At 45.6% G+C, this 18,955-nt stretch overlaps 1 protein-coding gene across 5 annotated transcripts in view; it reads left to right on the top strand.

Moving 5' to 3' along the window:
* Window positions 1–15,656: 15,656 nt before the first annotated feature.
* Window positions 15,657–18,955, top strand: part of LOC105477862 (citramalyl-CoA lyase) — a 313,469-nt gene continuing 310,170 nt past the window's right edge. For all 5 annotated transcript variants that reach the window (XR_011614622.1, XM_071081078.1, XM_011734752.3 and 2 more), the window contains exon 1: window positions 15,657–15,729. Coding sequence is in view for 4 of the 5 variants with exons in the window: in XM_071081078.1 (XP_070937179.1) it covers window positions 15,668–15,729 (62 nt within the window). In the remaining variant the exon portion in view is untranslated. The remainder of the gene's footprint in view (window positions 15,730–18,955) is intronic.

The following is an 18,955-nucleotide window of genomic DNA, read 5'->3' as shown; positions in this document are numbered from 1 at the left end:
CAGTATTACCTAAATATATGTTTCAGTGATATATTGAGGGGAGAAAAACAAGTTTCAAAACTGTATGTATATGTGATGTTACTTTTGCTAAGAACTATATATGTGTGTTTATCTATCTACCCATCACCTATCTTTCTAGAGATATATAAATGCACTAGTATAAAAACGTGCAAGACGGCCAGGCGCGGTGGCTCACGCCTGTAATCCCAGCACTTTGGGAGGCCGAGGCGGGCGGATCACGAGGTCAGGAGATCGAGACCATCCTGGCTAACATGGTAAAACCCCATCTCTACTAAAAATAAAAAAAAAACAAAAACAATTAGCTGGGTGTGGTGGTGGGTGCCTGTAGTCCCAGCTACTTGGGAGGCTGAGGCAGGAGAATGGCATGAACCCGGGAGGCGGAGCTTGCAGTGAGCTGACATCGTGCCACTGCACTCCAGCCTGGGCAACAGAGCAAGATTCCGTCTCAAAAAAAAAAAAAAAAAAAAAAAAGAGCAAGACGTGACTATAAGGAAGACAGAATATGAAGTTACCTTCAGGTGTTGGTTTTGTTTGTTTGTTTGTTTGAGATGGAGTCTTGCTCTGTTGCCCAGGCTGGAGTACAGTGGTATGATCTCCACTCACTGCAGCCTCTGCCTCCCAGGTTCAAGTGATTCTCCTGCCTCAACCTCCTGCATAGCTGGGATTACAGGCATCCACCACCCCACCTGGCTAATTTTTGTAGTTTTAGTAGAGACAGGGTTTCACCATGTTGACCAGGCTGGTCTTGAACTCCTGACCTTAGGTGATCCACCCGCCCCCACCCCCCCAAAGTGCTGGGATTACAGGTGTGAGCCACTGCGCCCAGCCCCACATGTTGTTGTAGTTCATTTGCTGGTGCTATACTAGAATACCACAAATAAATATTAATTTACAAAGAAAATAAATGCATTCCTCACAGTTCTGGAGGCTGAGAAGTCCAAGAACATGGTGCCGGCAACTGGTGACAGACTTTGTGCTGCATCCTAACATGGCAGAAGGGCAAGTGAGTGTGTGAGACTGAGAGGAAATGGGGGCTGAACTTCATCTCTTTTTTTTTTTTTTTTTTGAGATGGTGTCTTACTCTGTCACCCAGTCCAGAGTCAGTGGTTCACTGCGTCTTTATCTCCCAGGCTCAGGTGATCCTCCCACCTCAGCCCCCCGATTAGCTGGGACTAATTAAGCATGTACCATCCTGCCTGGCTAATTTCAAAAAAAATTTTGTAGAGACGAGCTCTCACTATGTTGCCCAGGCTGGTCTCGAATTCCTGAGCTCAAATGACCCTCCTGCTTTGGCCTCCCGAAGTGCTACGATTACAGGTGTGAGCCACCGTGCCTAGCTGAACTCCATCCTTTCATCAGGGGCCTACTCCTGCAATAACAAACCCACTCCTGTGATAATGGCATTAATCCGTGCATGAAGGCAGAGACCTCATGACCTAATCATCTCCTAACGATCCCACCTCTTAATACCATCACAATGGCAATGAAATTTAACTACGAGTTTTGAAGGGTGCATTCAAACCATAGCAGGTGTTAGCTTTCTCCCTATGTACTTACCTATTTTGCATGTTTCAGTTTGTCTATGATAAACATGTTATTACTCATAATACTAAATGGGAGTTCTTTTTAATAGAAGAAATAGATGTTTAACAGTTTGGTCTTTTTTTCCTGAGAAATTGTAAAACTTCTCTAAGTCTAAGGAAACTAATAACAAAATCTCCATGTGGGGCCTTGTTTGAATGCTGGAAATCATATGGCTAGCAATATCGTTTTCACTAAGCAGAAAATCAGAATGAAGAAAGATGAGAAAGCATGAGTTTAGATACCAGTAAATGCCTTTTTCCTGAGGCTGGCACTGATGAATCCCTAGAGTAGAAGGACAGTATAGACATCTAGAGGTATCTTAGTCTGGAGTTTGTGTAACAGATTTTATCTGCAACTTACATATGGAAGCAGTCAAAAGACCTTCAAGGTTCAGGCAGATCCTGCTAAAGGAGATAATAACTTATATGCTTAGAAGTTTTTTCTCGTGAAGATACTTTGAAAAATGCATTGCGATACGATGGATAAGATTAAATACTAGCAATATTATAAATCCCAGCACTTTGGGAGGCCAAAGTGGGAGGATCATTTGAGGCCAGGAGTTGAAGACCAGCCTGGGCAACATAGTGAGACCCCAATCTCTACAAAACAAACAAAATTTAGCCAGGTGCAGTGGCATGTGTCTGTAGTCCCGGCTACTCAAGAGGCTTGGATGGGAGGATTGCTTGAGCCAAGGAGTTTAAAGCTGCAGTGAGCTATGATCTCACCACTGCACCCTGGTCTGGGCAACAATGAGACCCTGTCTCAAAAAAAAGTAAGAAATACTAGCAATATGCATAGGTTTAGATTTTGTCATATAGCTTTTTTTTTTTTTAAAAGAGATAAGGTATCGCAATGTTGCCCAGGCTGGACTTAAGTTCCTGGGCTCAAGTGATTCTCCCACCTCAGCCTCCTAAGTAGCTGGGAATACAGATGCATGCCACCATGCCTGGCTGGCATTTTATTTCTTATAAATCCAAGAGAATTACAGATCTAATTTAAATTAATCTCTATTTGGTTTTCCATATGTTGTCTACCAAAATTCATATATCTGAGAACATTTCACTGGAGCAATTATGATAGTTTATGAATGAGACAATCCCACAAACATTTTCAAGAACTTACTATATATGAGCCCCTGTACCTGTTACTGTGAATGCAGAGATGAATGAAGAAATGGACTTTGCCTTCCAAGGTTCACCTTATCACAGAGACAAGTTTAAGATTTGCTTTGTTCTTTTACTTAAATAAGTCTTAGAACAACAAATAAAAACAAGGAAGGGTGCACTAGAGAATCTCAGCCACATCAACAATTATGAGGCTTCTTTGTTGGGTGGACCATTTTGCAATCCTGGATCAAGGTAGTTTATGCCATTGTGGGCCGCGATGCAAAGGTTTAGCGAATGGGGATTAAGCAACAGCTCAGAGCAATTAGATCACATGAAGTCGCAAATGTCTACTTTATCAGGATGAATCCAAGTTTGGCTCCTGTTGCTAAAAGAAAAAAGTAAAAAGCAAGGCACATATTACTTACAAGCAAACCTGGGGGCATGCCATCTATTATCAGCAATAAACAGATTCGATTCTTTTCTAAATGAGATTGTCAGGGCCCAGGGGATTTGTCAGCGTCCCGATAATCCTCAAATCATCTGCCTGCCCTACCATGGTCATAAGAAATTGTTGGTAATAAGGCTGGTTAACAATGTTCTTGTCTGGTGCATTAAAGATAATTCCACACAACCCAGAGGGTCTTAGCCAAACTGCCTTCTTTATATGGTTCAACATTACGTGTCTTACCAAGCATCACCTCTGCAGAGGCTGCAAGCTCTCTGTCAACTGTACAAGTCACTGGGCCCACCACCCTGTGCAAAACACAGGCTGGACTTGGGGAGTTTTTAATCCAGTGTGGGATATGGAACCAACATAAAAACTCAGTGGCCACAAAGATGCACCAGGGGCTCTGGGTCAGGTCCAGCTAATGACCCACAGCTTCAGGTAGGAAAGACTGAAGTTTCTTTTTTCTTCCTTTCACTTTATTCATCATGGTGTTCAAAATATGGCATTTTGAATAAATAATATATGAAGTAGCTAAACAAATCTTAAATGACAAAAAGGGATATTTTAAAAGTCTTCTTCCTATCCCTTTCTTCTCTTGCTTTATTCCCACTTCCCTGACAGGTAATCTCTGTCATCAGCACTATTTTATCCTTTCAGAGTTAAAAAAAAAAAAAAAGATAAATACAGGCAAATATGAATGAGCCTTGAAGACATTATGCTAAGTAAAATAAACCAGTTACAAAAGAACAAATATAGCCCAGTTACATTAGGTTCCTAGAGCAGTCAAATTCACAGAGACAGAAAGTGGAATGGGGGTTGCCAGGGCCTGCAGGGAGTGGGAATGGGGCGCTCGTGGTTAATGGGGACAGAGTTTCAGTCTGAGATGATGAAAAAGTTCTGGAGATGGAGAATGATGATGTTGATGGCTCAACAATGTGAATGTACTCAATGTCATAGAACTACACATCTAAAATGTTGAAAATGGTCAATTTTGTTATGTATGTTTACCACCATAAAAAAATAAAACAGGCCGGGCACGGTGGCTCATGCCTGTAATCTTAGCACTTTGGGAGGCTGAGGCAGGCAGATCACCTGAGGTCAGGAGTTCAAGACCAGCCTGACCAATTTGTCGAAATCCCGTCTCTACTGAAAATACAAAAAATTAGCTGGGCATGGTGGCAGGTGCCTGTAATCCCAGCTACTCAGGAGGCTGAGGCAGGAGAATTGTTTGAACCCAGGAGGTGGATGTTGCAGTGAGCTGAGATTGCACCACTGTACTCCAGACTGGGCGACAGAGTGAGACTCCATCTCAAAAAAAAAAAAAAAAAAAAAAAAAAAAAAAAAAAAAAAAAAGATGCCATGAATCACCTTGCACATAAATTCTTTCCTACGTTATGATTATTTCTTTTTCAAAGGGCTGCCTAGTAGTGGCTGATGTGGTTTGGCCCTGTGTCCCTACCCAAATCTCATCTCAAACTGTAATCCCCATGTGTCAAGGGAGGAACCTGGTAGGAAAAGTGCTGGTTTCCCCCATGTTGTTTTCGTGATAGTGAGGGAGTTCTCACGAGATCTGATGGTTTTAAAAGAGAGCACTTTCCCTTGTGCTCTCTCTCTCCTGCCGCCTTGTGAAGAAGGTGCCTGCTTCCCCTTCACCTTCCGCCATGATTATAAGTTTCCTGAGGCCTTCCCAGCCATATGGAACTGTGAGTCAATTAAACCTCTTTTGTTCGTAAATTACCCAGTCTGAGGTAGCATCTTTATAGCAGTGTGGAAACGGACTAACACAGTGGCCAAGACAGGGGCCTCTCCCATTGACCTGTAAGGCAAAAACCAAGATTTTTTTTTTTTTTTTTTTTTGAGACAGAGTCTCACTCTGTCGCCCAGGCTGGAGTGCAGTAGTGCAATCTCTGCTGACTGCAAGCTCTGCCTGCCGGGTTCATGCCATTCTCCTGCCTCAGCCTCCCAAGTAGCTGGGATTACAGGCGCCCACCACCACATCTGGCTAATTTTTTTGTATTTTTAGTAGAGACGGGGTTTCACCGTGTTAGCCAGGATGATCTCAATCACCTGACCTCATGATCCGCCTGCCTTGGCCTCCCAAAGTGCTGGGATTACAGGTATGAGCCACCGTGCCTCGCCAAAACCCAAGATTCTTAATAGATTTTTATAATGGCCCCACATCCTCTTTTATTTCCCCAATACTTGAATTGCAAAGAGACAGCCAAGAGATAATTTCTAAACCTGGATAGAACTCCTGTGCCCACCCCCCATGCTTACATGTCTCCTTTTAATTTATTTTTCTTTTATTTATTTTTTCAGTTCATCCTTCACATGTCAACAGGTTTCCTTTTTAATTGCCTCTTGACACTCACAACTAACACACCAAGATGGCTTGCTTTTGCTTTTCTAATCTCATCATTTAAAACTGCATATGGATTGCAATCATTGATTTCTTCTGAGAGGTAGCCCAAAGTGTTGCTGAATAATTTCTTGCATTTTCATCACTAGTCAACTTCTCAGTCATTCATTCAACCTATACTTATTTAGTACTTACTGAGTCTCAGGCCTCAATTGAGGCATTGAAATACAGTAGCAAACAAAATAAATTCAGTTCCCACCCTCCTGGAAGTAACAGATCATAAGCAAATGAAATGACAGTAATGGCAAGCAATAAACATAAATATGTATTAATAGTATAATTTCAGGCAGTGATAATGCTCTGCATCCCTGCTTAAACAATTCAGGGCAGAGAACCCTTTTATTTGTATATATTTTTTTAAAAAATTATTTAACATTTATTTTAGGTTTAGGGGTTCATGTGCAGGTTTGTTATGTAGGTAAACTTGTGTCATGGGAGTTTTCTGAACAGGTTATTTCGTCACCCAGGTATTAAAGCTAGTACACATTATTTTTCCTGACCCTCTCTCTCCTGCCACCCTCCACCCTCAAGTAGGCCTCAGCATCTGTTGTCCCACTCTGTGTGCCCATGAGTTCTCATCATTTAGTTCCCACTTATAAGTGAGAATATGCAGTGTTTGGTTTTCTGTTTGTGTGTTAGTTTGTTAAGGATAATGTCCTTCAGCTCCATCCATCTTCCTGCAAAGGACATGATCTCATGCTTTTTTTTTTTTTTCTTTTTTTGTTTGTTTGTTTGAGACAGAGTTTCGCTCTTGTTGCCCAAGCTGGAATGCAATGGCGTGATCTCGGCTCACTGCAACCTCCGCCTCCTGGGTTCAAGTGATTCTCCTGCCTCAGCCTCTTGAGTAGCTGGGATTACAGGCACCTGCCACCACACCCAGCAAATGTTTTGTATTTTTAGTAGAGATGGGGTTTCACCATGTTAGCCAGGCTGGTCTCGAACTCCTGACCTCAAGTTATCCACCCGCCTCAGCCTCCCAGAATGCTGGGATTACAGGTGTGAGCCACCATCCCTGCTGATCTCACTCTCTTTTATGGCTGCATAATATTCCATGGTGTATATGCACCACATTTTTGCTATCCAGTCTACCACTGATGGGCATTTAGGTTGATTCCATATCTTTGGTATTGTGAATAGTGCTGCAGTGAACATACATGTGCATGTGTCTTTATGATAGAATGATTTACATTCCTTTGGGTATATACCCAGTCATGGGATTGCTAGGTTGAATGGTATTTCTGTTTTTAGGTCTCTGAGGAATCACCACACTGTCATCTACAACGGCTGAACTAATTTACACTCCCACCAACAGTGTATAAGCACTCCATTTTCTTCTCAACCTCGCCAGCATCTGCTGTTTTTTTGACTTTTTAATAATAGCCATTTTTTGTGGGGTGGGGGACAGGGTCTCGCTCTGTCACCCAGTCTGGAATGCAGTGGCACGATCTTGGCTCACTGAAACCTCCGCCTCCCAGGTTCAAGTGATTCTCCTGCCTCAGCCTCCCTAGTAGCTGGGATTACAGGTGCGCACCCCCACGCCCAGCTCATTTTTGTATTTCTAGTAGAGACAGGGTTTCACCATGTTGGCCAGACTGATTTGGAACTCCTGACTTCAAGTGATCCACCCACCTCGGCCTTCCGAAGTGTTGGGATTACAGGCGTGAGCCACCGCTTCCGGCCAATAATAGCCATTCTCACTAGTATGAGATGATATCTCATTGTGGTTTTGTTTTGCATTTCTCTAATAATCAGTGACGTTGAGCTTTTATTTCATATGATTGTTGGCTGCATATATGTCTTCTTTTGAAAAGTGTCTGTTCATGTTCTATGCCCACTTTTTAATGGGGTTGTTAATTTGTTTCTTGTAAATTTGTTTAATTTTCTTATAGATACTGGATATCAGGCCTTTGTCAATGCAGAATTTCCAGAATTTTTCTCCCATCTATAGATGGTCCGATCACTCTCTTAATAGTTTCCCTTGCTATGCAGAAGCTCTTTAGTTTAATTAAATCCCATTTGTCCATGTTTGCTTTTGCTGCAAATGCTTTTGGTGTCTTCCCCATGAAATCTTTGCCTGTTCCTATGTCCAGAATGGTACTGCCTAGGTTGTCTTCCAGGGTTTTTATAGTTTGGGGTTTTACATTTAAGTCTTTAGTGGAGAACCCTTTTAAAACAGCATATAGGCCGGGCGCGGTGGCTCAAGCCTGTAATCCCAGCACTTTGGGAGGCCGAGACGGGCGGATCACAAGGTCAGGAGATCGAGACCATCCTGGCTAACACGGCGAAACCCCGTCTCTACTAAAAACACAAAAAATTAGCCGGGCGAGGTGGCGGCACCTGTGGTCCCAGCTACTCGGGAGGCTGAGACAGGAGAATGGCGTAAACCCGGGAGGCGGAGCTTGCAGTGAGCTAAGATCCGGCCACTGCACTCCAGTCCGGGCAACAGAGCCAGACTCCGTCTCAAAAAAAAAATAAAAAAATAAAATAAAACAGCATACAGATAAGGGGTTCCAAGTCCATCTAGAAAAATTACTGAAGCTACTGTCTTTAGAAACTCTTGTACTCAAGAAAGCTCTGGTCAAAGCAAAAACCTGTTGGTTCTGCCATACATCAACAGAGGGATTTGTGGTCATTTAAACCATAGAGTGTCACTTTGAACTTACAAATAGCCTTAAAAGCAGTCTTTAAATTTTTTTTTTAATGTTTATAATTTAAAATAGAGACAGGGTTCTGCCATGTGGCCCAGGCTGGTCTTGAACTCCTGGGCTGTAGCAATCTGCCCACCTAGACATCCCAAAATGCTGGGATTATAGGTGTGAGCCACTGCACCCAGCCCATTTCTATAATTTCTATCTCTTTATCAATATGAAGAATCTGTGATTACATTGGGACCACCCAGATAATTCAGGATGATGTCCCCATCTCAAGATCCTTAACTTCCCATCCTTAACTTCATTACGCAGAGTAACATATTCACAAGTGCCGGGGATTAGGATGTGGACATTTTATGGGGCCATCACTCAGTCGACCACACCAGGGAATTAAGAATCAGCGCTGGGGAACAAGATAATGACCAACTCACAAAGTAAGTGAAAAACAACAGGAGAAGTTACGAAAAAAATTAATTTGGCAGAAGATGGCTCAAGATTCAACACTTTGAATTCAACAAATATGTTTTAGGTCTCCACCAGGTGCCAGGCACTGTTTCAAGTGCTCGGGATATATTGGTGAACAAAACAGGCCAAAACCCTTCCCCCAAAAGTCTTATGTTCAACAGGGACATCATATATTAAGTACATTCTCCAGTAATTAGAAGCAGATGTGCTATGAAAAAAGGAAGGGGGGCTCAGGGAGGGGGGCTCAGGGAGGGGGGATCATGGAGAGGGGATCAGGGAGGGGGGATCAGGGAAGGGGGATCAGGGAAGGGGGCCCCGGAGAGTCATGAGGCGTGTGGGGATAACCATCCACCTGCTGACATTAGGGGGAGCTACAGTACAGCTTTGGGGGCTGAGATTAGAAAAGGATTTAGAGGTCATGAAGACGAACTCCCTTAGTTTAGACAGAGGAAGCTACGGCCTGGAAGGCCACAAGGTGGTCGTTAGTTATTCTGTATTTGGCCTAAATTTGAGAGACAGTCCCCTCCTCTCTCCCCAAGGAGGCCAGACAGAGTCATCAGTGTTATCAAAGGCGGCTCTGCCAGGAGGGGAGGCTAGGAGGGTTTTGTATCATAGCAGCAGGAGGGATGGATGATCTCAGAGTGGAGTTCTATCTGTGCCACTGTTTAAAAATCATTCCACAGAACTTCTAATATGCCTCTTTCTAAGTGCACTATTCTGATGTCTTAAATCAGTGACACCGGTCCTGCTCAGCCTTTGAGACTCAACTTTGGTGAAAATAACCTGTATCGGCCGGACACCAAAAGGAAGGGAAAACCGGCTTCTGATACAGAGCCTTTGGTGTTGATCACGAAAGACGAATCCAGCTTCATTTTCCTAATCGTTCCTGCTCCTTGCGACGTGAAAGTTATTTACATGTTACGGTAAACCATAGGTTGATTAGATATTTTCGTCCAGTATCTCCTTGGATGTTTCTATTTGCCAAAAAATGAGCCAATACAAAATCCAAATATTTCTAAGACTAACAGAGTTATTTACTTACTCACTACCACAATTACAATTGCAAGATCATCACAGTTACAAGACCACGTGGTGAAAATGTAACTCATTTCTGCAGGGGACCTGTATTTGTTGAGAGCCACATTGGCTAAAATTTGAGCATTCAGGTCATTTACAGTCTGGCCCCAGACAATCCCTCAGATCCCTGCTGTGTTCTCTCTGCCCGCTCTACTCTTCCTCTAAAGACTTTCACTGATTCAGTCTCCACCACATTCCAGGTCTCCGTTCCCTGCTCTGCAAAGCCCCCAGTTCCCTGCCCTCTCACGCAGAAGCAATTGCAGCAGTTCTGTACCCCTTCCCCCATACCACCAGTGGACCACAGAACCCATCCTTTCCCCATTTATCTGTCTACCTCTTTCACCACACAGGTGACTTCTTTGAAAAATCGTTTGAGCAGTCTTAGTGGCTCATGCCTGTAATTCCAGCTCTTCAGGAGGCTCAAGGCAGGAGGATCACCAGAACCCAGGAGTTCGAGGCTTCAGTGAGCTATGATCATGCCACTGTACTCCAGCCTCAGTGACAGAGTGAAACTCCGTCTCTAAAACATTAAACAAAATTTTTTTAAATTGTGGTTGATGGGGTTCAAGACACATTTCCTCAAAATATGGCACCTTGGCATTTGAAAAACAGCAGAAGCAGAAAGGTCTGTCTGACTTTTCTCCTGCCCTCTCCCTTGAAGCAGGTTATAAGATTTTTTTTTTTCAAAGATGGAGTCTGGCTCTGTTACCCAAGCTGCAGTGCAGTGGTGCGATCTCAGCTCACAGCAACCTCTGCCTCCTGGGTTCAAGTGATTCTTCTCGCTCAGCCTCCTGAGTAGCTGGAATTACAGGGGTACACCACCACGCCCAGCTAATTTTTTTGTATTTTTAGTAGACAGGGGGTTTCGCCATGTTGGCCAGGCTGGTCTTGAACTCCTGACCTCAGGTAATCCGCCTGCCTCAGCCTCCCAAAGTGCTGGGATTACAGGTGTGAGCCACCGTGCCTGGTTGTTATAAGATTCTCACTGGAGGCCGGGCGCGGTGGCTCAAGCCTGTAATCCCAGCACTTTGGGAGGCCGAGACGGGCGGATCACGACGTCAGGAGTTCGAGACCATCCTGGCTAACACGGTGAAACCCCGTCTCTACTAAAAAATACAAAAAAAAAAAAACTAGCCGGGCGAGGTGGTGGGCGCCTGTAGTCCCAGCTACTCGGGAGGCTGAGGCAGGAGAATGGCGTAAAAACCCGGGAGGCAGAGCTTGCAATGAACTGAGATCCGGCCACTGCACTCCAGCCTGGGCGACACAGCAAGACTCCGTCTCAAAAAAAAAAAAAAAAAAAAAAGATTCTCACTGGATAAGTGCCTCCCCCACCTTTAGGTGGAGGAAAGGAACACCCTTATCTGTGAAGACACAGAGAAGAGCCTGAGCAAACATGCCTTGCTAAGTTTCTTCCAGGTTATCACCATTAGATCAGATTCTTTTGCCCTCCAATCACATTTCTCCACAACTGTCCATTCTTCATTAAACCTAAGCATGAAAAAGTATGCGTTTCACTTTTTCTTTGGGTCTTCATTTTCATAAGAAGGCTTCCATGTCACGTAAAATTTACATTAAATACATTCATGTTTTTCTTTTGTTAGTTTGTATTTTATTACAGGGGCCTCGCCCATAAACCTAGAATGGGTGGGCTAGAAACATCAAACCTCTAGAGCATAAGGGGCTGCTCCCTATCCCTAGTATGCTCCCGCCCCATCCTTCTTTCCCACGTCTCTGCCAAGTGCCTATTCCTCCAGACTGCTCAACTCAACAGGATAGTGAATCTCGAAATTATTCACCCTACTAAATTTCATATGCTCTCTTAATGCACTTGGAAAATTGGTACTTTTCTTTTCTTTTCAGTTTTGGAGGCTGTGAGTAAAGACAGATTTGACTGCCCTGAAGAAGGAATTCTGGATCCCTTTCTCTATTATATTTGGAAATATGTTGATATGGTTTGGCTGTATCCCCATCCAAAATCTCATCTTGAAATGTAATCCCCATAATCCCCCAAATCCCCACGTATCAAGGGAGAGACGAGGTGGAGGTCACTGAGTCATGGGGGCAGCTTTCCCCGTGCTGTTCTTGTGATAGTGAGTGAGTTCTCACGAGATCGGAGAACTCACTCAGTAAGTTTGGTAGTTCCTCCTGTGTTCATTCTTCTTCCTGCCACCTTGAGAAGAAGGTGCCTTGCGTCCCCTTCACCTTCCACCATGATCGTAAGTTTCCTGTGGCTTCCCCAGCTATGCTGAACTGTGAGTCAATTAAAGCTCTTTCCTTTTTAAATTACCCAGTCTTAGTCAGTTCTTTATAGCAGTGTGGAAACGGACGAATACATGTGTCCTCCAGACACCCACATGCTATGTAAAGTTAATAAAGCTTTATTTTAACATGTACTAGCATTAGGAAACAGTCATTAACCTACCTACAGATTAGCAAAACGCATGAGTCAGTAATCTTTTGAAGAAACTCAATAACCCCATACCATTGTTAGTGAGAATGGGCACAGCTACAGTTCCTTCCAGCAGAATCTGAAATTGAACCAATTAGCAAATAAGTAATAGCAAGACCTACTTTAGATCCGAGGCCTTTTAAATAAGGATAACTAGTTACATAGCAATTTTCAACTGTAATGAGGCTGGTAGAACATTTTCATCATATATATATATATATTTTTGTGTTGTTTTGTTTTGTTTTTTTCTTTTTTTGAGATGAAGTCTCGCTCTGTCACCCAGGCTGGAGTGCAGTGGTGCGATCTCAGCTCACTGCAACCTCTGCCTCCCAGGTTCAAGCAATTCTCATGCCTCAGCCTCCTGAGCAGCTGGGAATACAGGTGCCCGCCACCACACCCAGCTAATTTTTATATTTTTAATAGAGACAGGGTTTCACCATGTTGGCCAGGCTGGTCTTGAACTCCTAACCTCAGGTGATCTGCCCGCCTTGCCTCCAAAAGTGCTGGGATTACAGGCATGAGCCACCATCTTATATGTATTGAATACCTGCCAGGTATGTGTCACTGAGCAGGTGCTGGGGGTACAGCAGCGACAAGAAATATAAGGTCCCTGCTCTCAAAGAAGTTATGGTCTCATCCTACAGAAGGTGTTTCTAAATTAAGACAACAACAGCCTTTCTCCCAAGGGGGCTGCCCAGCACATCACTAGCCCTGCCCCCTAAATGACAACACCGCATCCCAAACCCCACCTGATAGATGGTTAGTCATCCCATCCCAACCCACCCTCTGAGAACTGCTGGGGAAAGACACAATAAAGAAGTATCAGGTTGTTGCAAAAGTAATTGTGGTTTTTGCCATTACTTTCAATTCTGTAAGTTTTTTGAGAGCAGAGACCTTGTACGTCTTGTCACTGCTGTGCTCCCAGCACCTAGCTCAGTGACTCATACCTGGCAGGTATTCAATACATAGAAGGTGAAATTGTTCTTTCCGTTACTTTGAGTGGCAAAAACCACAATTATTTTTGCACCAACCTAATAAATTCACAAACTCATATATCGATATTGTGGTGGAGATGACCAGGCACTGTGACAGCCATGGGGGATCTTTAGGTTATTAGCACAGGCCCCTGTGAAGAGGTGGCACGTAGGCTGAAGGTCCTGGAGGATGAGCAGGTGTAGCCATGAGCATTCTGGGGATGAGGAACAGCATGTGTGAAGGCCCCACGGTGGGAGAGAGCCTCGTGGACTTAGAAAACACAGACAGAAGATGAGTGGGGCTGGAGATAAATTGGAGAGGCTGGCAGGGGCCAGACCATGTGAGGCTTTAAGGGTCATGGAGAAGAATTCAGATTTTATTCTAAAGCCACCAATGGGTTTTAAGAAGGGAAGTGATGCAATAACAATAATAATGAGGAATAGTTAACACTACTGAGAACTTGTTTAGATTTTAAGTGTGCACTCTCTTTCTATGTATGTGTAAACTCAGTCTATCATGACAACAACCCTATGAGGTGATGAGGTATTTATACCCCCATTCTATAGATGAGGAAACAGAGAGCTTCAGAAACTTGACCAAAGTCACACAGCAAGTCAACTTTGGAACTAGGAGCTGTGCTATGCTTTTAAAAGGTCAGCTGGGTTGTATGGCAAAGGGGTGATTGTAGGAGGGAAGAATGGGAGCAAGGAGGCTTTGAAATAATCCAGGTAAAGGATGATGATGGCTAGAAGCAGACTTGAGTGAGGCGAGTGCAGCACCAGCCTGGGAGGCAAAATTTAAGGAGAAGTCTCAGTAATTAAGATAAGTAATATTGGCCTGGCGTGGTAGCTTATGCCTGTAAGCCCAGCACTTTGGGAGGCTGAGGTGGATGGATCACTTGAGGCCATGAGTTTGAGACCAGCCTGGCCAACATGGTGAAACCCTATCTCTACTAAAAATACAAAACAATTAGCTGGGCATGTTGGCATTTGCCTGCAGTCCCAGCTACTCGGGAGGCTGAGGGATGAGAATTGCTTGAACCTAGGAAGTGGAGGTTACAGTGTGTGAGCCGAGATCGTGCCACTGCGCTCCAGCCTGGGCGACAGAGCAAGACTCTGTCTCAAAAAAAAAAAAAAAAAAAAAAGTAATATTCTAAACTAAAAACCAAGATAATGGAAAAATCCCATTATGAACAAAATATCAAAATTTTCATTAAAGACAGGATTGGTGTTACTGAAATTGCCTTTGCCTTAGTTTTCAGTATGGCTGGGCTGGGCACTGGCTGGGACTAAGGTGGTGACAAGAAAATTACCAAATTTAAGTAGACAGGAGAGGCCTGAGGTGGAGCAGGCGTGGGAGCTGGGGGAGGGCACAAAGGGGTTGAGCAGTCTCTCCTGTTGGTATCGAATATAACAATAATTCTTAGGCTCAGCAGAAGTTTAGCATCCATGTTCCCAGGCACCTGGACTTTTCCAAATCTTGGAACCCACTCTGGCTGAACAGGCTTTTGTTTGTTGAAACGGCCACTTTTTGCATCCAAGAGCACAAGTCAGTTTCCACTGGAAGGTTCTTAGAAACGGTTTCAGGTGTAAGTTTAGAGCATGAATGGAACGGAGTCACAGCTGAAAAAGAAACATGCTGAGTGCGAAGGAAAAGACATGGTTAAGGGGTAACACGGACTCGGGCAGGTGATGACCGGCAGGTGGAGGCCGGCTGGATCAGGGAAGGTGAAAGAAGAGGCAGGTGCAGGGCCCAGCCTGTTTTAACGCCTCGGCGTTCTCACCGCTGCAGAACGACTGCAGGGGGCAGAATAAAGAGCTGCTGCCAGTTTCCCTGCCGAGAGAGTGCCAACAGCTGCTCTGACCTATTGCAAGCATGTGTGTTCCAGGATGCAACCTTCCTGTATTCTCTTTGACCACTCTAGATTAATTGCTAACCAAGATATGAACGTGGTGGGGCTCACAAAGTGTTAGGCGGTATTTTAACAACAAAAACTGCAAAGAAATCCCTAGAAATGTTGGCTCTTCTGGCTGGGAAAACGCAGTCTGTCAACAGTTGCCTCAAAAACTCAGAAGCTCAGGGAGAGTTGGATTCGGTCAACAGAGACGCCCCTCAAAGAGGAGCCATCCATTCAGATCCTCTGCTCTGTCCCCCATGACAGCGGGGACGAAGGGCCTGAGCCCTGGCCGGGAGGGGCAGGTGACCTCGGGACTGGCCGCGGGGCGGAGCGGGTGCTGGGAGGAAGGAGAACGTGGCTGGCGGCTGGGGGGGCGGGGGGGGGCGGGGGGGTTGGGGGGGCGGGGGGAGCGGGGGAGGCGGGGGGGCGGGGGGGCGGGGGGGCGGGGGGGCGGGGGGGCGGGGCGGGGCGAAAACAGAGCGAGGCGGGGACTGGGACGGGGATGTAGCCGTGGGGGAGTGGAAAGTGGGGTGGGCGTGGCTAAAGGCAAAGGGCGGGGCGCGCGCTTCGGGAAGATGGCGCTACGTCTACTGCGGAGGGCGGCGCGCGGAGCGGCGGCGGCGGCGCTGCTGAGGCTGTGAGTGCAGGTTCCCATTCCCCGCCTTCCCGGCCCGGCTTGCAGCGGGTCGGCTCCCGTTGCAACCCCGCGGGCCGGGCGCGGCTTCCCCAATCCCTCATGGGAACCCAGCCGGACGGGAGCACCATGCGCCTCCCTCGCGCTGGCTCGACCTGGTCCAAGGTCGCTGCCGCCCGCGCCTTCCTGTGGGTGGGCCCTTGTTGCACCCGGAAAATGGGTACATATAGTCGAGTTACCTGGACTCAGCCCCAAGGGACAAAACTGTCTGCCTGCCACAAATGGCAAACGTGAACGCGCCAATCTTTATCTCTGAGAGGCGGCTCGCCTGGTGAAGAACACCTGCGGTTCGTTTAACACAGCGGTTCCCAAACGGTTTGGTCTCGACCCGTTTACACGTCTAAAAATAATTTGAGGACCCCGAAAGCTTTTGCTTATATCTATTGATTTTTGTGGTATGAGGAATTAAACCAGAAATTTAAAAAATATTCACTTAATAACAAACCCATTAACTTTTAATACAAATAACACTTTAATGAAAATATTCTCAAAAGTGAGAAGATTGGCTCATGGTTTTTATATTTTTGAAAATTTCTTTGGTTTAATAAAGGACAGCTGGAGTCTCATATCAGCTGTTTTGGAGGAAGTATTTGAAAGAAATGCTGGGCTCCTGCAGATGCAGATATTAGTTGGGAAAGGGAGGACCAAGCAGACACTCTCAGCGGGTCTCAGGGACCCCCTTAGGCGTCTTTGGACCACACTCTGAGAACCGCTGGTCTAGCACTTGCCCATCGCCTAGGTACGTGCACATACATGGTCTCATTTGTTTCCCTTGACCAGCATGTGAAGAAGTTGGTTGTCATGTTTATAAAGATGAAAAACAGGGTCAGAAAGGTTAAGGATTGTCAAAGCCCTATGACCAGTAATGAGAGTTTGGTTCAAACACTGAGTCTATGGCGCCTGGTCTGAAACTTTTCTTTCTTTCTTTTCTTTTCTTTCTTTCTTTCTTCTTTCTTTCATTTTTATTTTTATATTTTGAGACAGAGTCTCGCTGTGTCACCTAGGCTGTAGTGCAGTGGTGCAATCTCGGCTTACTGCAACCTCCACCTCCACGATTCTCATGCCTCAGCCTCCTGAGTGGCTGGCATTACAGGTGTGCACCACCACCCCCGGCTAATTTTTGTATTTTTAGTAGAGACAGGGGCCATGGTGACTAGGCTATTCTCGAACTCCTGACCTCAAAGGATCCACCCCGCTCAGCCTCCCAAAGACTGGGATTACAGGCGTGAGCCACTACAGCCAGCCTGGTGGTCTGGAACTTCTTCTTCTTCTTCTTTTTTTTTTTTTTTTTTGAGACGGAGTTTAGCTTTTGTCGCCCAGGCTGGAGTGCGATGGTGCCATCTCAGCTGACTGCAACCTCCGCCTCCCGGATTCAAGCGATTCTCCTGCCGCAGCCTCCCGAGTAGCTGGAATTATAGGGCGTCCGCCACCACGCCTGGCTAATTTTTGTATTTTTAGTAGAGACGAGGTTTCACCATGTTGGCCAGGCTGGTCTCGGGCTCCTGACCTCAGGTGATCCGCCCGCCTCGGCCTCCCGGAGTGTTGGGATTACAGGCGTGAGCCACCGTGCCCGGCCAAGTCTGAACTTCTTACGTCTTCTTGCATTGTGCCTCTTTAGTCACCCACCTATGGGAGGACCCACCTAATCGTATGCATCCCACTTTTCCATTTCCTCCACTGCCTCTGGCACAGGGCCCTGGCTGTGGGAGTCACCTCTGGCCCCAGAGGAGCAGCTCAGGCAATGTATCCAGGCTGGTCCAGAAGGGTCCTTTTCTGGCTCCTTTTGAGGGGACCAGCCTCTGTGGACTGTTCAGTAGCGGGTCCGGTGAGCAAGCACAGTCCCCACGCCAGCACTGGGGGTTAATTCACAGTGCTCTTCACCCGCCTTAGCACACTGGCTCCGTTCTCGACATGCCTACCCGCTGGATATAGGATTCTTGATTGGCATTTTTTTTTCTTTTGAGCCTTTTAAAGTGTATTATCTCACTGTCTTCTTGCCTCCAGTATTCTAATGAGAATTCAGACTTTAATCTTATTAGGGTTCTATGTAAGTGATGAATCTCTCTCTTTTTGCTTGCAAGATTTTCTCTTTGTCTTGGTCTTTTAGTGGTTTTATTGTGGTGTGTGTGAATCTGTTTGAGTTTATCCTCTTGGGAATTTGTTGAGCTTCTTGGATGTGTATACATCAAATTTGGGAAGTTTTTGGCTATTGTTCTCTCAAAAAAGTCTGCTTTCTTATCCCTCTCTTCTCTTTCTGAGGCTCCCATTGCATGTATGTTGGTGTAGTTGATAGAACCCTATAGGTCTTTGAGACTGTTCAGTTTTCTTTCAGTTCCTCAGGCTGGACAATGTCAATTGACCAGGTTTTTTTTTTTTTTTTTTTTTTTTTTTTGAGATGGAGTCTCAGTCTGTCACCAGGCTGGAGTTCAGTGGCGCCATCTTGGCTCACTGCAACCTCTGACTCCCTGGTTCAAGCGATTCTCCTGCTCCGGCCTCCCGAGTAGCTGGGATTACAGGCACGTGCCACCACGCCCAGCAATTTTTGTATTTTTAGTAGAGATGGGGTTTCACCATGTTGGCCAGGATGGTCTTGATCTTCTGACCTCGTGATCCGCCTGCCTTGGCCTCCCAAAGTGCTGGGATTACAGGTGTGAGCCACTGCGCCCGGCCAACCTGTCTTTAGGTTTGCTGATTCCTCCCTTGTCCAGCTCAAATCATTTTCATTTTAATCCAGAACTTCTTTCTTTTTGGAGACTGAGTCTGATTCTGTCACCAAGGCTGGAGTGCAGTGGTGCTGTCTCGGCTCACTACAACCTCTGCCTCCTGGGCTCAAGCCATCCTCCCACCTCAGCCTCCCACATAGCTGGGACTACAGGTGTGCACCCATGCACCTGGCTAATTGTTTATGTTTTTTTGTAGAGACAGGGTTTCGCCATGTTGCTCAGGGTGGTCTCGAACTGGGCTCAAGCAATCTGCCTGCCTCTGTCGCTCATAGTATTGGGATTACAGGCATGAGCCACCATGCCTGTCCCTTTTCTGTACTTTCTATCTCTTCATTGATATTCTCTGTGTACTGAAACATCATTCTCATACTTTCCTTTAGTTCTCTTTTTTCTTTCTTTCTCTTAGAGACAGAGTCTCCAGGCTGGAGTACAGTAGTGCGATCATA

Source organism: Macaca nemestrina, chromosome 16, assembly GCF_043159975.1.
Source record: "Macaca nemestrina isolate mMacNem1 chromosome 16, mMacNem.hap1, whole genome shotgun sequence".
Taxonomy (NCBI): domain Eukaryota; kingdom Metazoa; phylum Chordata; class Mammalia; order Primates; family Cercopithecidae; genus Macaca; species Macaca nemestrina.
Note: the sequence above shows the minus strand (reverse complement) of the source record. Positions and strands in the feature narration are given on the sequence as shown.